Here is a 15,333-nt window from a genome sequence, read left to right on the forward strand (position 1 = left end):
TTTGTACCTGATGAAAAATAATCCAACATCGGTATAACATGGCACGGATACTTCAAGACCCTTACCATTTTAAGGACACAACCATGAGTAGAGACCCGCCCAGTAAACAATTGCAACTTGAAAAGTTAATATTTTTGTACCATGTTGCTGCCAACAAAAATTAGGTACTTAAACATTTTTAAAAATGTACTTATTCCAACTCTCAAATGGTAGCACAACTGATTGTAAATCAAAGAATCAGTAACAATTTGATGAGTGTTTTTAGCACCAAGTTGTACTAATTAGAAAGTTAGCAACAGAAGTGGTGCTTGCCTAGAAACCTGACATTGTGACATAAATTCCCTATCTCCTGTCCTTGTCTAACTGTAGAAGGGCAGCTTGCACTGTGGTCTCTTTTCCATTGGAAAATTGGCAGGAGCTGGCTAAGTTCCTTCAAGCCTGGAAGCTTACTAGCTCCAGCTACCTTTTGAGCTCAGATTCCCTTCAGTATTCCCTTGGTCCCTTTTCTGCTGCTGTTAATTGCCAGGATCATCCTTAGTTTCCCACAAGCTGCTTTCTGCCCATTTTCTAAAATCCTAATTCTCCAGCTAGTGAGTTTGGCCTTATCTAACTTTAAGTACACACTGTCCGAGTTCAAAACACATGCCTGCATTTAGCAGAAAAGTATTTTTCTTCTAAGTGAAGTTAAAAAGTTTTTTTTTAAATAAGCTCTACAGCCTTATACATTTTGGTTACAAAAAGGTAGAAACTTCTGCCCATGATCTACAAGCCTTTAAATCGCTCGTCCCAAATTTCTCACTTTATAGTTTTAACTGATCTATTCATGCTTTTTTTTAAACAAGTCGAACATTGAAGAGATTACATTATTCGCAATAATTTGGACACAGGAATATTTGGGATGATTTTCCTCATTCTGTACCCAAGTACAGTGACTATCAGAAAACAGGAAATGTTCAGAGCCTATGCCTGTAAAGGAACCTGGCCTATTTTCGTCTGTTTAACATACTGTTGGCCCAGGCACATTACCGATGTTCTTTTTTCTATCGGCGTAGTTTTCCTTCTGTGTCTTTATTTTGCCCCTGGTCTATACCTTGCTGAATACTTGCCATCCAGTTTACTTCACAAGCATTGAGGTCTTTCATGTAAATGAATATGGTATTTGAAGAAATTATGGCTGACTAAAATTTAAAATCCCAAAGGGGAAAATAATTTGTAGACAAATGTTACTTGGTGATTCAACAAACCTCTTTGCAAAAATTCAACCGAGGATTTTTTGATGACTATCGTATGATTTTTACTCGGTCGGCAGTATTGCTTACAGAAATTAGTTTAGAATTGTAGGGGTTTTCATCCCATTTTAAACAAAAATTATGAATTATTCCCCCAGGGTGACAATGTGCTGATAAACACCTACAGTGGAATCTTGAAAATATCAGATTTTGGTACCTCAAAAAGACTTGCAGGAATCAATCCATGTGCTGAAACATTCACAGGTTTGAAACATTCATGGTTATGAAGCATTATGTTGTTTTCATGTAGCATAATTGCTGTAATCGGCAAGAAATGTCATACAGTCATTGTTTCAAAAAGGAATTAAGAGAAATGAGGGAGTGAAAGACTCATTTAGAAACTGCTGTTAAAGGTGAAATGTTGCTTTTTGAAAAAGGTGGTTTATACCACAGAATTGAGATGCTATCACTGTGCAGTTTACTTCATCAACATCCTGCCTGTATTCACAAAACGCACAGTGCAGGTGCATTGTGAAAAGTTAGTGTTTAGAATGATGTTAACAATTTGCCCTACTGTGGTCTACACACTACATATTATATGTACTATATACTACTGTCCTGGTGAATTCATTTTACATCTTCAATATCTCAATGTGAATTGACCGCTTACACAGTCCAACCTATTTTGCTTGGGAGTTACAAGTGTATTAAGACATGACTTGGGAGTGGAATAAATCATCTAACATGAACTTAGCCAAACCCAAGGGTAACCTAAGTAGCCTGAGAAACTTGTTTAATAATGTGGCATTCATTTATCCTGTGAAAAATAATTTTAACTGAACTAACTTGTTGCATTATTTCATTCAATATACAGATGTAATAGAGAATGTCAGTTGCTTAAACTCTAATAACTGTGGCAGAACATACATGCTACTGGGGGAGAAACAATTTGCGTGCTTGAACCATGTTTCTGGATTTCGAGGCAGAAGAATAGTTTTTGAGGGGACGCGACAAGCAGAGGCAACTAGTTTTCAGGCATTATTTCTGTATCTGCTCATACCCTTAAACCTGCATTTATTGACCTACGTAACACTCCCTGGTGTTCATTACATAATAATTGAATATTTAATTGTAATCAGGTGGTGAGCATTAACTGGGGGTTCACTGGTGCTCCTGTATATCAGAGCAGACTCAAACTGTGGTTGTTGGGTTTGGAGGTGTGTGTTAGTAATGTGTGTCTCTGTGAATAGAAGCTTTTAAAGAGTGCTCCAGTTCTATCTTTCACCACCTGGATTTCTGGGGTAACATACCTGGGGTATGTCAGAAGTGTCCTGTGTTTGATGCCTCAGCTTTACAAAGAAAGATGTCATATTCCCCGTAGCCAGCCTTCCAGCCAATTCATGCCACAGTGACAGCTCTTCCTAAGTGCCTGAAAGCCACCACTGCATTACACTTCTATGCTACTCGATGCTTCGATGACGCTACCTATTACATATGCCAAATCAGACATTGGCTGTCCACAGATACCTTATTAGCTGGCAACAACTTTGTTTGCAAGGGCAACATGTTCATCACTTTCATTTATTAAGGCTCCACATAATTAACGTTTTTCAGTGGCAAGCTGTGGGCATCACTGGCTGGGCCAGCATTTTTTGCTCTTCCCTAATTGCTCTTGCATAGATGGTGGTGAGCTGCCTTCTTGAACTGCTGCAGTCCATGTGGTGTAGATACACCAACAGTGCTGTTAGGGAGGGAGTTCCAGGATTTTGACCCAGCGACAGTGAAGGAACAGTGATATATTTCCAAGTGAGGATGGTGAGTGACATGGAGGGGAACGTCCAAGTGGTGGTGTTCCCATCTATCTGCTGCCCTTGTCCTTCTAGATGGTAACAGTCATAGGTTTGGAAGGTGCTAGGGGCTGCCTAAGGATCCTTGGTGAGTTTCTGCAGTGCATCTTGTAGATGGTACACACTGTTGCCAATGTTAGTCAATGGTGGAGGGAATTAATGTTTGTGGAAGGGGTGCCAACCAAGTGGGCTGCTTTGTCTTGGATGGTGTCAAACTTCTCGAGTGTTGTGGGAGCTGCACTCATCCATGCAAGTGGGGAGTATTTCATCACACTCCTGACTTGTGCCCTGTAGATGGTGGACAGGCTTTGGGGAGTCAGGAGGAGAGTTACTTGCCACAGGATTCCTAGCCTCTGACCTGTTTTTGTAGTCGCAGTATTTATATGGCTAATCCAGTTCAGTTTCTGGTCAATGGTAACATCCCAGGATGTTGATAGTGGAGGATTCAGTGATGGTAATGCCATTGAATGTCAAGGAGCGATGGTTAGATTCTCTCTTGTTGGAGATGGTCATTACCCACCACTTGTGTGGCATGAATGTTACTTGCCACTTGTCAGCCCAAGCCTGGATATTGTTCAGGTCTCGCTGCATTTGGACATGGACTGCTTCAGTATCTGAGGAGTCGCAAATGGTGCTGAACATTGTGCAATCATCAGCAAACATCCCCATTCTGACCTTATGATGGAAGGAAGGCCATCGATGATGCAGCTGAAGATGGTTGGGTCTAGGACACTACCCTGAGGAACTCCTGCAGTGATGTCCTGGAACTGAGATGACTGACCTCCAACAATCACAACCATCTCCCTTTGTGTTAGGTATGACTCCAACTAGTGGAGAGTTTTCCCCCTGATTCCCATTGACTCCAGTTTTGCTAGGGCTCTTTGATGCCACACTTGGCCAAATGTAGACTTGATGTCAAGAGCAGTCACTCTCTCCTCACTTCTTGAATTCAGCTCTTTTGTCCATGTTTGAACCAAAGCTGTAATGAGGTCAGGAGCTGAGTGGCCCTGGCGGAACCCAAACTGGGCGTCAGTGAGCAGGTTATTGCTAAGCAAATGCTGCTTGATAGCACTGTTGATGACCCCTTCCATCACTTTGCTGATGATCGAGAGTAGGGGCGGTAATTGACCGGCCTCAATTTGTCCTGCTTTTTGTAAAGGACATAGCTGGGCAATTTTCCACATTGTCGGGTAGATGCCAGTGTTGTAGCTGTACTGGAACAGCTTGGCCAGGGGTGTCGCAAGATTACAACTATACAGGCTTTACACCTAATAAAGGATGACTGCTCTATTAATGTTCTGATGTTGTCTGACTATAAGAAGCTCATCATGCTGGTATCCTGGGGACACTCATGATGACTTCATTTTGAGCTTATCTACCAGCAAGCAACCATGTAGTACCCATTCTGCTTTGGGTGCTTCCTGAAATATTTAAAATAGCTGACTCTTCCCTGAGCCTAGTGTATCTCAGGCTGGTCTAAGGAATTTTGACCTATTTTGTTTCTTAGAGCAATCATGGATGCTCTTGGTGTGTAGCCCAAAATCATCACTGGATGCTGCACATTGCAAGTGGAATTACAGTGCAGCAGCTGGGTGAGGAGTCCCTAGGGCCAACCAGTGTCAGAGGAAGGTGATGAAAAGGGATGGAAGAACTGGATGAAAAAGGCTTTCAGTCATGGCACATCGTTCACAGGCAACTCCTTCAATTAAATGCATAATGTAGATCCTGCATATCTAGAACTGTCTTTTTTATCAGTGTAGGGTGGCTACTCTATCCACCCTGATCTACTGGCCAATGCCAATTTATTATGCCCTTTTTCAAAGAAATTCTCCAGATTAAATTTGGATTATTTTTTCAACTGAAATGAAAAGTGCACATGATAGTAATATTTTTCATCTCAGTGCTGGTGAGCCTTTCTGGTGTGTATGGTCTGATGCTGCCCTTTCTGTATGCTACCTAGAGGAAAGAGTAAATGTAGTGACGGGGCATTGACCTTCTGTTGTAGGCCTTATTCTATGACGGTGGTTCTGTACCTTTTTGATCAGGATCATGAGTTGGACCTACAGCTGCTCACACTGCATCTGATGTTACTGGGGCGCAGTCCTATGATTTCATGCTCCCCCCCCGTCCCCTCACCTACATTGTCATGCTTTCTTTGCACAAAACTTATTTAAATAACATGTAGCCATCAAGTCCAGCTATACTCTGTTGGGATGACAACAACAGCCCCTCAATACTTTGTCACTTCTCTGACTCATTTTCCTGTGCACAGCTCATCTTTACAATGGCAATTGTTACACTCAGGCTGACGAGCTCTTGCATACTTGTGTGCTGACATTGTTGCAATACAATAGTGTTGCTGAATCTAGGAAGTAATGAGAACTGCATTCATGATAAAGCCGAATTGTGAGATTACATCAGACAAATTCACTTTTGATTCAGAGTTGCATCTTTTAAAATTTATCCCATCGTGATCTGAGTAATGTGGCAGGATGTATGTTCATGACCAATACTTATAGAAGTTCAGTTACTAGTCGTTGTTTTGCCACCTGTGCTGCCCAGCAAAACCTGGGTCTTTTTCTGACAAGAAGTGAAGGGAAATTAGAGCCAAGTCACCTTGTGTCATTCTTACCTCACCATCTGTTGGCCGGTTGAAGAGTGGCCTGGCAGTGGTTTGAAAGCTAGCTGTCTGCATCCTTTGATTTTAGAATTGTGCGTGGTATAGGGGGACTGTAATACTGAAAGGGAACGAAGAGTTAAAGTGGGCTTAAATATTTTAAATACATTTGTGCAGTTCCTTCATAAGTTTTTCCTTCAACCTTTCCTAAACGGCCTAGTGATTATTGTCGCATTATCTAGAGTAATAGTGTATAAGTTGAAGACGGAAGGGTACGCAGCTGCAAAACTGAACACACAATATGATATAAAAGCAGAACATGCTGGAAATACTCTGTAGGTCAGGTGGAATCAACGGAGAAAGAAATAGAGCTAGTTTCATGTCAATGACCTTCCAATATAATTTGTTGATTTTCAACCAATTGCTGGATTATTGCTCTTGGTCAGAAAGTGCAGCCGCCAATCTTCCACATCAAAGGGTTGTTTGATGGGATACTTCAAATAGACTCATCTGTTGGAAAATTCCAGTAAATGGATTATGTGCTTCTTGTTTTCTTTGTCCCGTATTACTGCCAAGAATGCCATTGTGAATGTGATTAATATTGAATTAAGCGTATGGAAATAGGTGAGATTGTGCAATGGAATAAACTACCTATATTTCGGCTATGGAGTGTGTAAGGAGTTACTCTTACTTTACATGTTATGAGGCTTTTATTAAATATTGTCAATTGACCCTTTCTATTCATTGAGATGATGGACAAGAGCCCTAAAATCGTCAAATTTGGGATTAATTTGTACACTGTCAACACAAAAAGTGCTTTCCATCAGTGATTCATGCAATAGCACCAACACTATTTCAGTAATTTGGTTCTTAAACCTAAAACGTGTAAATGTTAACTTTTTACTTTAGGGCTTTTCACAAAAAGAAAAACAGTTTGTAGCAGAGGATTCCCTCTGTGCACTGTCTGGAACAGAATTTTAAACCTTTCCTTTGTAAACCAATTTGAGTTAGTCAGATACAAATCACAGGGGAAGTCTTCAACCTTGGCCAGTACAGTAGGCCATGATTAGACTGCCACCAGAATCTCTTGATTTGTAGGGACATTCACAACAGGAACATTTAGTTCTTTATATTTGTCTTCAGGATTTTTTCCCCCCATTTGTTGCCTGTACATTAATGAGGTATCACATCCAAAAATAAGAAGTGCAGTCACATTTCTGTCTGCAATATTGTTGAGTATAGTCAGGGTTCATAAACTTTTGTACTGAAACTGCAAGATGTACTGTGTACGATAATATTTATTGTTACGTAAGGTCGGACAAAATGGTTCTGTCATTGAAGTGTTATGTACTGTAGTCTGATAAAATTTGTCAACGTTTTACACCAAGGCACAGCATGACCATGTGCAACATGAATCTCTTAATTTAAGAGAAAATTGGTCTCATGTTTATTTAATTTCACGGCAGGTTTTAGTAAGTGTGATCCTGTGTTACCCGAACTTCACTGGGTTTTTGCTATCCCTCTTGTGAAAATGCATTGTCCTTAAACACTAATGTGATTAGAACCATCACTATCACTGAAAAGAGAAACTGCTAAATGCAAACATTATACTTGGCAATGCTTGCAGAACATGTGATTACTTTCAGGCTTTAAGAAAAGATGCCAGATATAGCCACCTTGGGTTAGACCGTGTCTCAGTTCAAAAAAGTCATTTTTATTTGTACTACATCATACCTAAGATTTTGTAATGAGAGGAACTATAGATGGTAGCAGGTGGCGCAGTGGTTAGCGTTGGTGTTTCCCAGCCCAAGGGACCCGGGTTCGATTCTGAGTTAGGGTTTTTGCATTCTCCCAGTGTCCGCGTGGGTTTCCGCTGGGTGCCATGGTTTCTTCCCACCATCCAAAGCCGTCCAGTGGTTAGGTGGATTGGCTATGGTTAAATTGCCCCTTAGTGTGTGTGTGTCTTGGGATGGTCTAGCGTCCTGTCCTGGGTGTATCCCACCTAGCGCATGTTGCGTGTTGAGGTAGGTTCTGACTTCCTGCGACCCTGAATTGGATAAAGCAGTTCTCGAAAAGTGAGTGAGTGAGGAATTATAAATACATGATTAGTGAGAGGATAGTCAAAGTCGGGTGAAGGCTGCTAAGAGATGTTTAGAGTGAGTGAACTCAAATAAATACTTTCCCTCATTCAGGGAACATGGGCATGGGAATGTGGTAGAACTACCAGAAGTTATTGTTCAAAATGTATTAAAGAACTTACTGAAACTTACAGACATGATAAGTTGCATCTGGGGTTATAAGTTAAGAAAAAAATCAGTGGAGATTCTGACTATAATTTTCCAAAAATTTGTTGAAATTACAATTGTAAAGTAGAAGGTGGCAATTATTAGTTTTCCTTCAAAAAGGAGATGGGAACAATCCAAGGAATTAAAAGCCACCTAGTCTTTTTCTTCATTGGTTCTTAGGATGTGAGCATCGTTGGCAAAGCCAGAATTTATTCCCCATCCTTAATTTTGCTTGAAAAAGTGGTGAACTGCCATCTTGCAGTCCATTGGATGTAAGTACACCCACAGTGCTGTTAGGGAGGGAGTTCCAGCATGTTGACCCAGCGATGGTGAAGGAACAGTGATATAGTTCCAAGTCATGTGGCATGGAGGTGGTGGTGTCCCCATGTTTCTGCTGCCCTTGTCCTTCTTGGTGGTAGAGGTCACTGATTTGGAAGATACTAATGTAGGAGGCTTGACATTTTGCTGTGTTGTATCTTGTAAGACGGTATATACTACTGCCACTGGGTGCTGATGGTGAAGGGAACGAATGTGTTGTATGTGTAAGGTAGTGGATGGGGTGCCAATCAGGCAGTGGTCTTTATCCTGGAAGGTGTTGAGCTGCCTGAGTGTTATTGGAGCTGCACTCATCTAGGTAAGTGGAGAGTATTCCATAATACTCCTGACTTGTACTTTGTAGATGGTTTTAAAAAAATGAGGAGAATGGATGTAGGGATTTTCTCAAAGCAATTAATATACCACATTAAGGTGCACGTGGGAAGGACAATGCTATGTGGAATTAAAGAAAATTTGTTCAAATAAGTCACGAAATGGTTGGAGGGTAAAAAGCAGTAACAGCAAGTTTGCAAGGCCAAAACAATTGGCCTTTAGCTGTAGTGGGTGGGTACGGGGGCAGGAAAGGAAGGAAAGAGAGAGGTTAAAACAGCTGTCAGTAAAGGAAGCCTGGGCTGGTTTTGTTTAGTGTAGGAGAGCTGTGTTCAGTAGCTGAAGTGCTGCTCTGTGTGAGGTGTGGCAGAGGTGTTGTTATGATTCTCAGTCCAGGTTGAGTGAGTGATGGGGGAAATGGCCAAAGTAATGGACTGCATGGTGGGACTCGAAATGCTACTTAGTGGAAAGGAAATGCAAAGATAAAGATCCTACTCTGTGTGATAAAATGCTTCTTCAGTGGGGATGCGGCAGGTGGAGTTCCTGAAATGGTTATTGGCTGTGTGATGTTGCTTATTATGGGAGGCATCAGAAGCTGGTCATTATTTGGAACTTGAATGTTCCAAACAGCTATTTGTGGGGGCAGGGGAGGGGCGGGGCAGGATGATGGTCAGTAGCTTAAATTGAGAGAAAATGCCATTTCCTTGGAGGAATTGGGGCTGTAGTGATGCTCATTGAATGGAATTAGAAGGGCCAAGCCCTGGTCTCTGAGTGAGGTTGACATAGGGCCAATATGCTGTTCAGTGACAGGCAATGGTGGCACAGGTGGTGGGCAAGTAGGGTGTGGGCTTGGGTGTGTGTGGGGACCAGTCAGTTGTAACAGCAGTTTAATGGGTGATGGCAGCTGAACGAGTTCCTTGGCCTGCTTCCTGGAACTTCTGAATGTTCCCACATGGGAGAGAGAGTGGTGTAGTGGTATTGTCACTCGACGAGTAATTCAGAGGCCCAGATTAATGCCCGGTTTTGAATCCCACCACGGCAGATGGTGAAATTTGCGTTCAATAAAAAATCTGGAATTATGAAGTCTAATGATGACCATGAAACCATTGTCGATTTGCTATCCATACCTGTTCTGGCCTACATGTGACTCCAGACCCACAGAATGTGGTTGACTCTTAAGTGCCTTCTGAAATGGCCTAGCAAGCCATGTTGTTCAAGAGCATTTAGGGATGGGCTAGCCAGCAATGCCCTCATCCCATGAATTAATTAAAAAAAAGTCTGTTCAGAGGTGGGAACTTGTGGGTGGGGAGGACTGTAAGGGACCAAATGATTAGCATAGAATTTTGTAAATAAACTGAAAGTTAAAATTCTTGCATTAATTTACTTACTATGGTGGATGCCTCAAAAACCTTGACTAGTTTGCAGTGACATTTGGTGCCCAGAGCCTGCAACTGCATGCTGAATCGACCTGTTTCTCTGGCATTAGGTCTCTGTAAACTATAGCAGTAGTGGTTGGGCTGTCACATAATGTTGGGTGGTACCTCATTCTTCTCAATCCATCATGTAGTGTTACATTTACAAGCACAGCTTCGAATCTTGAGACCACATGCTGTTTTTAATATATATTGTGTGTGTCTGTGTGTGTGTGAGAGAGACAGAGGGAAAGACAGAAAAAGAAAGGGGATAATAAATGGAAACTGCCAGATTGTTGTAATGTCATGAATGCCTTTCAGGGGAAGGAACCTGCTACTTACACAGCACATTCTGCATATGACTTTACACCACACAACATGTTTGACTCTTGATGCTGTCTTCCGATTACTAGTGACTAATTAAAAGTGCTAACTTGAGACAACTAGAGATGGACAAACAGATGCAGCCTTGCCTGTGTTGCCCACATCCTGAGAACAAATTATAAATTCCAAACAAACTGCTGAGTCAGCACTATTCTGAATTTATTTTTGCTTTGCTGTTTAGGAACGCTTCAGTACATGGCACCTGAAATAATAGACAAAGGACCAAGAGGTTATGGGAAGCCTGCTGATATCTGGTCATTAGGATGCACTATTATTGAAATGGCAACAGGGAAACCTCCATTTTATGAATTGGGAGAACCTCAGGCTGCTATGTTTAAGGTAAGATATTACATTAAGAAGTGAATGTGGATTACTGTACAAGCTATTCCGACTTGTGAAAACTAGGAAGTTTATATGAAATAAACAGAAGAAGCTTGATACATAGTAAGGCATTTAGTATTGTTGGTGAGCATAGCTAAATCAATGCAGACTCTAGCTTTCAGAACTGAATGGTGGACAAGCATTTAAATAAAATCAGAACATAGATGAGGGACATAATGAAAGATTGCAGTTGTCTACGACTGGGGAAAGAAACCTTTTTCTAGTTGCTTCTACTATTCTATTTTTGAATATCCATGTACAAATAAGGATCACCTTCATTCCATTCCCAAAAATGGTCTGCGACACAGTCTCGTCTTAAGGCAAATGCTCTGGGTAGGTAGGTGATTTCACTGTTATTCTTTCCCACCTCTCACATGCAGTTTCTCAGTATTCTTCTGAGACAAGCTAATAAGTATCTGCCTACTGGAGATCCATGTTCCTCCTGGCCCCACAGAAACAGTATTTTCTAAAAAAAAAGGTTAAAAACTTAACTCCTTGAGCCTTTTCTAGCCCTAGCTCTTAGCACTATCTACATCTGGTGGAGCCACAATGGCTCCACAACACTCTTCTCAGACTGCAGGTTAAAATAGTCACCAGAGCCTGATCTGCATATTTAATTAGGCAGTCATCAAGGGTATCAGCAAGGCTCGGTGAGGTGATTGACATGAGAAAAGCTGAAGCTTTTCATTCAGATTGTTCAGTAATATGTAGGATGTTTCTTTGGAAATTGATACATAAGATGACGTTTTGACTTCAGTCTTGTACTTTTAGTTCTGAGCTTTAGTTCTAGTTCTTTTGTAATCTTTGTAGTAGAATGTTTGGAAAGTTATCTCTGTGAAATCAGAGTGCACCACCAATAAAGAGATGGGATACAGAGGTTAATATTGTATACCAGCCAATCAGAGGCAGATGACTCTTAGGTTCAGGGAGAAGAGGTTTAAACCCAGCTAGATCAGATTTAATTTTGTACTTGTATGGGAAGTGGGCATCGCTGCCATTTTATTGCCCGTCCCTAATTGTCCTTGAGAAGGTAATGGTGAGCTGCCTTCTTGAACCATTGCCATCCATCTAGTGCAGGTATACCCACAGTATTATTAGGAGGGGACTCCCAGGATTACAGTGAAGAAACAGCGATATAGTCAGCATGATAAGTGACTTCATGAGGATCTTGCAGGTTGCGATGTTCCCATGTACCTGCTGTCCTTGTCCTTCTCAGTAGTAGAGATGAGTAACTTGCCTCAGAATTCCCAGCCTCTGACCTGCTCGTGTAGTTAAGTTTCTGGTCAATGGTAACCCCAAGAGTGTTGACGTGGGGGGATTCAGCAATTATAATGTCATTGAACATCAAGGGGAGATGGTTAGATACTTTCTTGTTGGAGATGGTCATTATCTGGAACTTGTGTGGTGCAAATATTACTTGTTACTTATCAGCGTGTGTGTGTGCGCATGCGTGTATATATAAAGAGCGAAAGATAAATAGAGAGAAAGTACTGATGTGGAAGAATAGAGAAAGAACCAGACACGTGGATGCAGTTAGTTCAGTCATTTACTGTGAAGCTTGGAGTTGGTGCATGAATCAGTTGTGCACAACAGGAAACTTACTCATTATATGAAAATAAAGTAATGTTGTTTCAAACTTCCTGGATGTTGCTGCAGTTGGTAGGACTCCTACCTGCCTTGATGAAGTAGCCTTATAATTCTGCTTTTAATTAGCTGACTGCTGATGTTTGCCTGCATTTGTTAACTTGCTATCTGTAGCTGCCAACAGTAATGCTTCATGTAATGTTTACACATAAGAATCCACTTCCTTACAATCAAGCACCTTTTACTCCAATGTGTGACAGACTGAAACTTTTTTTCAAAAAAAGATGTTTTGTGTCTTCCTTTTGTACTTATCTAATATTTTTTTCTCTAAACTAAACTTGAATCAGCATAGGTCACTAAAAATTCAAAGGAATGAAAAGAATTGTCTAAATTAACGTTGAACTGGATACTATACCTTTCCTCACCCTACTGGCCTATCTTCAGGTGTGAGCCTTGATATTGAGTGTCAGTGTTATTCAACTGGTAGTAATGGGCATTTCCGCTGAGCATAATTTTCCATTTGCCCAACATTCAAATGCATAACCTTGCCACAAAGGGAGCAACTATTACAATGGTGGTGACAATTCCAATGCTAATCAATATACAATGATCAAAGAATAGGACTCCTGATTGTTACTTTTTCTTATCCATGTTCCATCCTCCCTCACTCTCCCAGGACCCATTGTAGTTCTCCATTACAGTCCCAGCTGAGATCAGCTAACCTGGTGCAGGCTAACGATCACACCTAGAACATCCTAACTCTGTGCATTAGGATCAATACAATATGGTAATTATTGCAACCCACTGAGCCAACAGCGAGCTTGCCCTTTTGTTTTACAAATTGCATTTTGATTAGTTTTTTGTGATGGACCATGTGTTTTTTGGGAAAAACCTAGATTTTATGTTGGGGTGATGGTCCCTTTTTAAAAACTAGGTTTCCCTGGAAGATGATTCTTGTAAAAAGCAATTTGCTGCCTGTAACTGATCATGTGATCAGCTGCCTGGGAGGTAAAACAATAGGAAAGCAAAGAGGTAAACAAGGAGTTAATTATGGGGGGAGAAGATTCCCATGTGTGGTTCTGTTTTTAAGCAGTTTAATAGAACAAGTTGCCTGCAGGGGATAAGCTCTTTTAAGCAGAATTCGGTTGAAATTGTGTGTGCTGGCTAAAAGGGTTTAAACCCTTGAGAATTGAAGGACACTACTAACAGTGATTTTGACTTCTGGGATAGTCAAGCTGTGAAGAGAGAGAGAAACTTTTTAGATGCAAGAGTTAAAGAACATTTAGAACCAGGGGAATACCGACCTGATGTGGCTACGCTTGAGGGGCTAGTGAAGCCTGTGTTGAACTGGAAGTCTACAATGTGGGACAGTTGGAGGAGATTTGATGGGACAACCTTATCAGAAGTAGGTGGAAGGCCTAAGAAATCTATTATATGAATCTTTGAAACAGTACACCGACCAGGTGGTTAATCTTCCAATTTCTGATAGGTATCTGACTTTAGTTTTTTGGGGTTGTAAGTCCAATGGGTGAAATTTGAATTAAGGGGTTTATATTATAAGTAATTGTGTTCATTGTACCTTTTTAATTTCTTTAGTGTGATTGACAGTATTCATGTTCTTTACTGCTTCTTGGGCAGTGCTCAGAGCTAAAACTGGGGAAAATCACAGGAGCTCATAGTGTCACCATTGCAGTCATCTATCAGTAATCTATGACCAGCTAAGGCAGTGGCCACTAAAGATACTGCAAATCAGAGCTAAGTTAACTCTAAAAGAGCTGGAAGAAACGTGTATCACTGTCAAATGTTTCATTATAAATCCTGTAAAATGCTAAAGGCTGACCACAAAATTTCCAACACTCAATAGGAAGGCACCGGATCCCCTATCTGAATTTACTTTGTTCCAACATATGTCGAACTGTGTTTTCTGGACCTCAGTATTTCCAAACCAGAAAAACAAGCCATTAAAATTAAAATTGCAATAGGCAATGAGGCCTCCACATACTGAACGCGTCAGGTCTGTCCAATGACCGTCTTAAAAATCCAGAAAAAATATGGTCAACCCTTGAAGATCAATTATGAGTGAAGCTCAACTTCAGAATGCACCGTTTGGAATTCATGTCTTTCAGGCAACAACTGGCAGAGACGTTGACCAATTCATAAGTAGGTGCAGAGAGAGGGGCATGGTTGTGATTTCAACAGTAGCACAGCTAGCCGACAGAATAATTGAGCTTGTGATACCATCGACCCCAGTGGAAGTATTCCAAAAAGACATCTTGGACCAGCCCAAAGGCGCACAGTGGAAGCACTACTAAAAAGCGGATGCAAGTATGAAGCCACACTAATGGGTAGACCGATAATACAGGCTATGCATCATTCAGCCAACATTGGCATGATAGCCAATGGAGCCAAACCTAAAAGCAATGTGGGTGGTGTGGCCTCATACATGCACCCAGGAAATGCACAGCTTGTAATACTGTATGCAAGGCATATGGAACCGGAGGACTCTGGAAACACCACTGCAGAAGGTAAAGGCCAAAACAGGTGATTTGACATCATGAGAAGCCACAAACAGAGGCCAGACAGGTACAGCGTTCTAACCAACCTAGAGCAGTACCAAACAGCGTAAAGACATATAGCCAAGACTATACAGTCAGGTGATGAGGACGACACACAAAGTGAACTGACATTCAGCACAGTGAACACCAAAGAATGCATTGGCACAGTGGTACCCACAGAAGCCTTTTCCACTGTCCAGAATATATGCCCATAGATGCAGGGTCAGCATAACCTATATGCAAAACTGGATACCATCACAGGTGAAAACATCCTTCCACTTCGTACACTGAAATGCATGTACCCACAGAAGCGGCGAGTGTTGATTCGACCAACTAATGCCAAAGTCACCATGTAGAATGATTCAAGATGCCAGCCCCCAGATCCATTACACTC

The 15,333-nt window shown here is 41.3% G+C and overlaps 1 protein-coding gene across 3 annotated transcripts in view; it reads left to right on the forward strand.

Moving 5' to 3' along the window:
- map3k5 (mitogen-activated protein kinase kinase kinase 5) overlaps positions 1 to 15,333 on the forward strand; it is a 189,076-nt gene that overhangs the window by 124,185 nt on the left and 49,558 nt on the right. For all 3 annotated transcript variants that reach the window (XM_078542337.1, XM_078542338.1, XM_078542339.1), the window contains 2 exons: positions 1,388 to 1,493; positions 10,601 to 10,758. In XM_078542337.1, the coding sequence (XP_078398463.1) occupies positions 1,388 to 1,493; positions 10,601 to 10,758 (264 nt within the window). The remainder of the gene's footprint in view (positions 1 to 1,387; positions 1,494 to 10,600; positions 10,759 to 15,333) is intronic.

This window comes from Cetorhinus maximus, chromosome 5 (genome assembly GCF_964194155.1).
Source record: "Cetorhinus maximus chromosome 5, sCetMax3.hap1.1, whole genome shotgun sequence".
NCBI classification, from domain to species: Eukaryota; Metazoa; Chordata; class Chondrichthyes; order Lamniformes; family Cetorhinidae; genus Cetorhinus; species Cetorhinus maximus.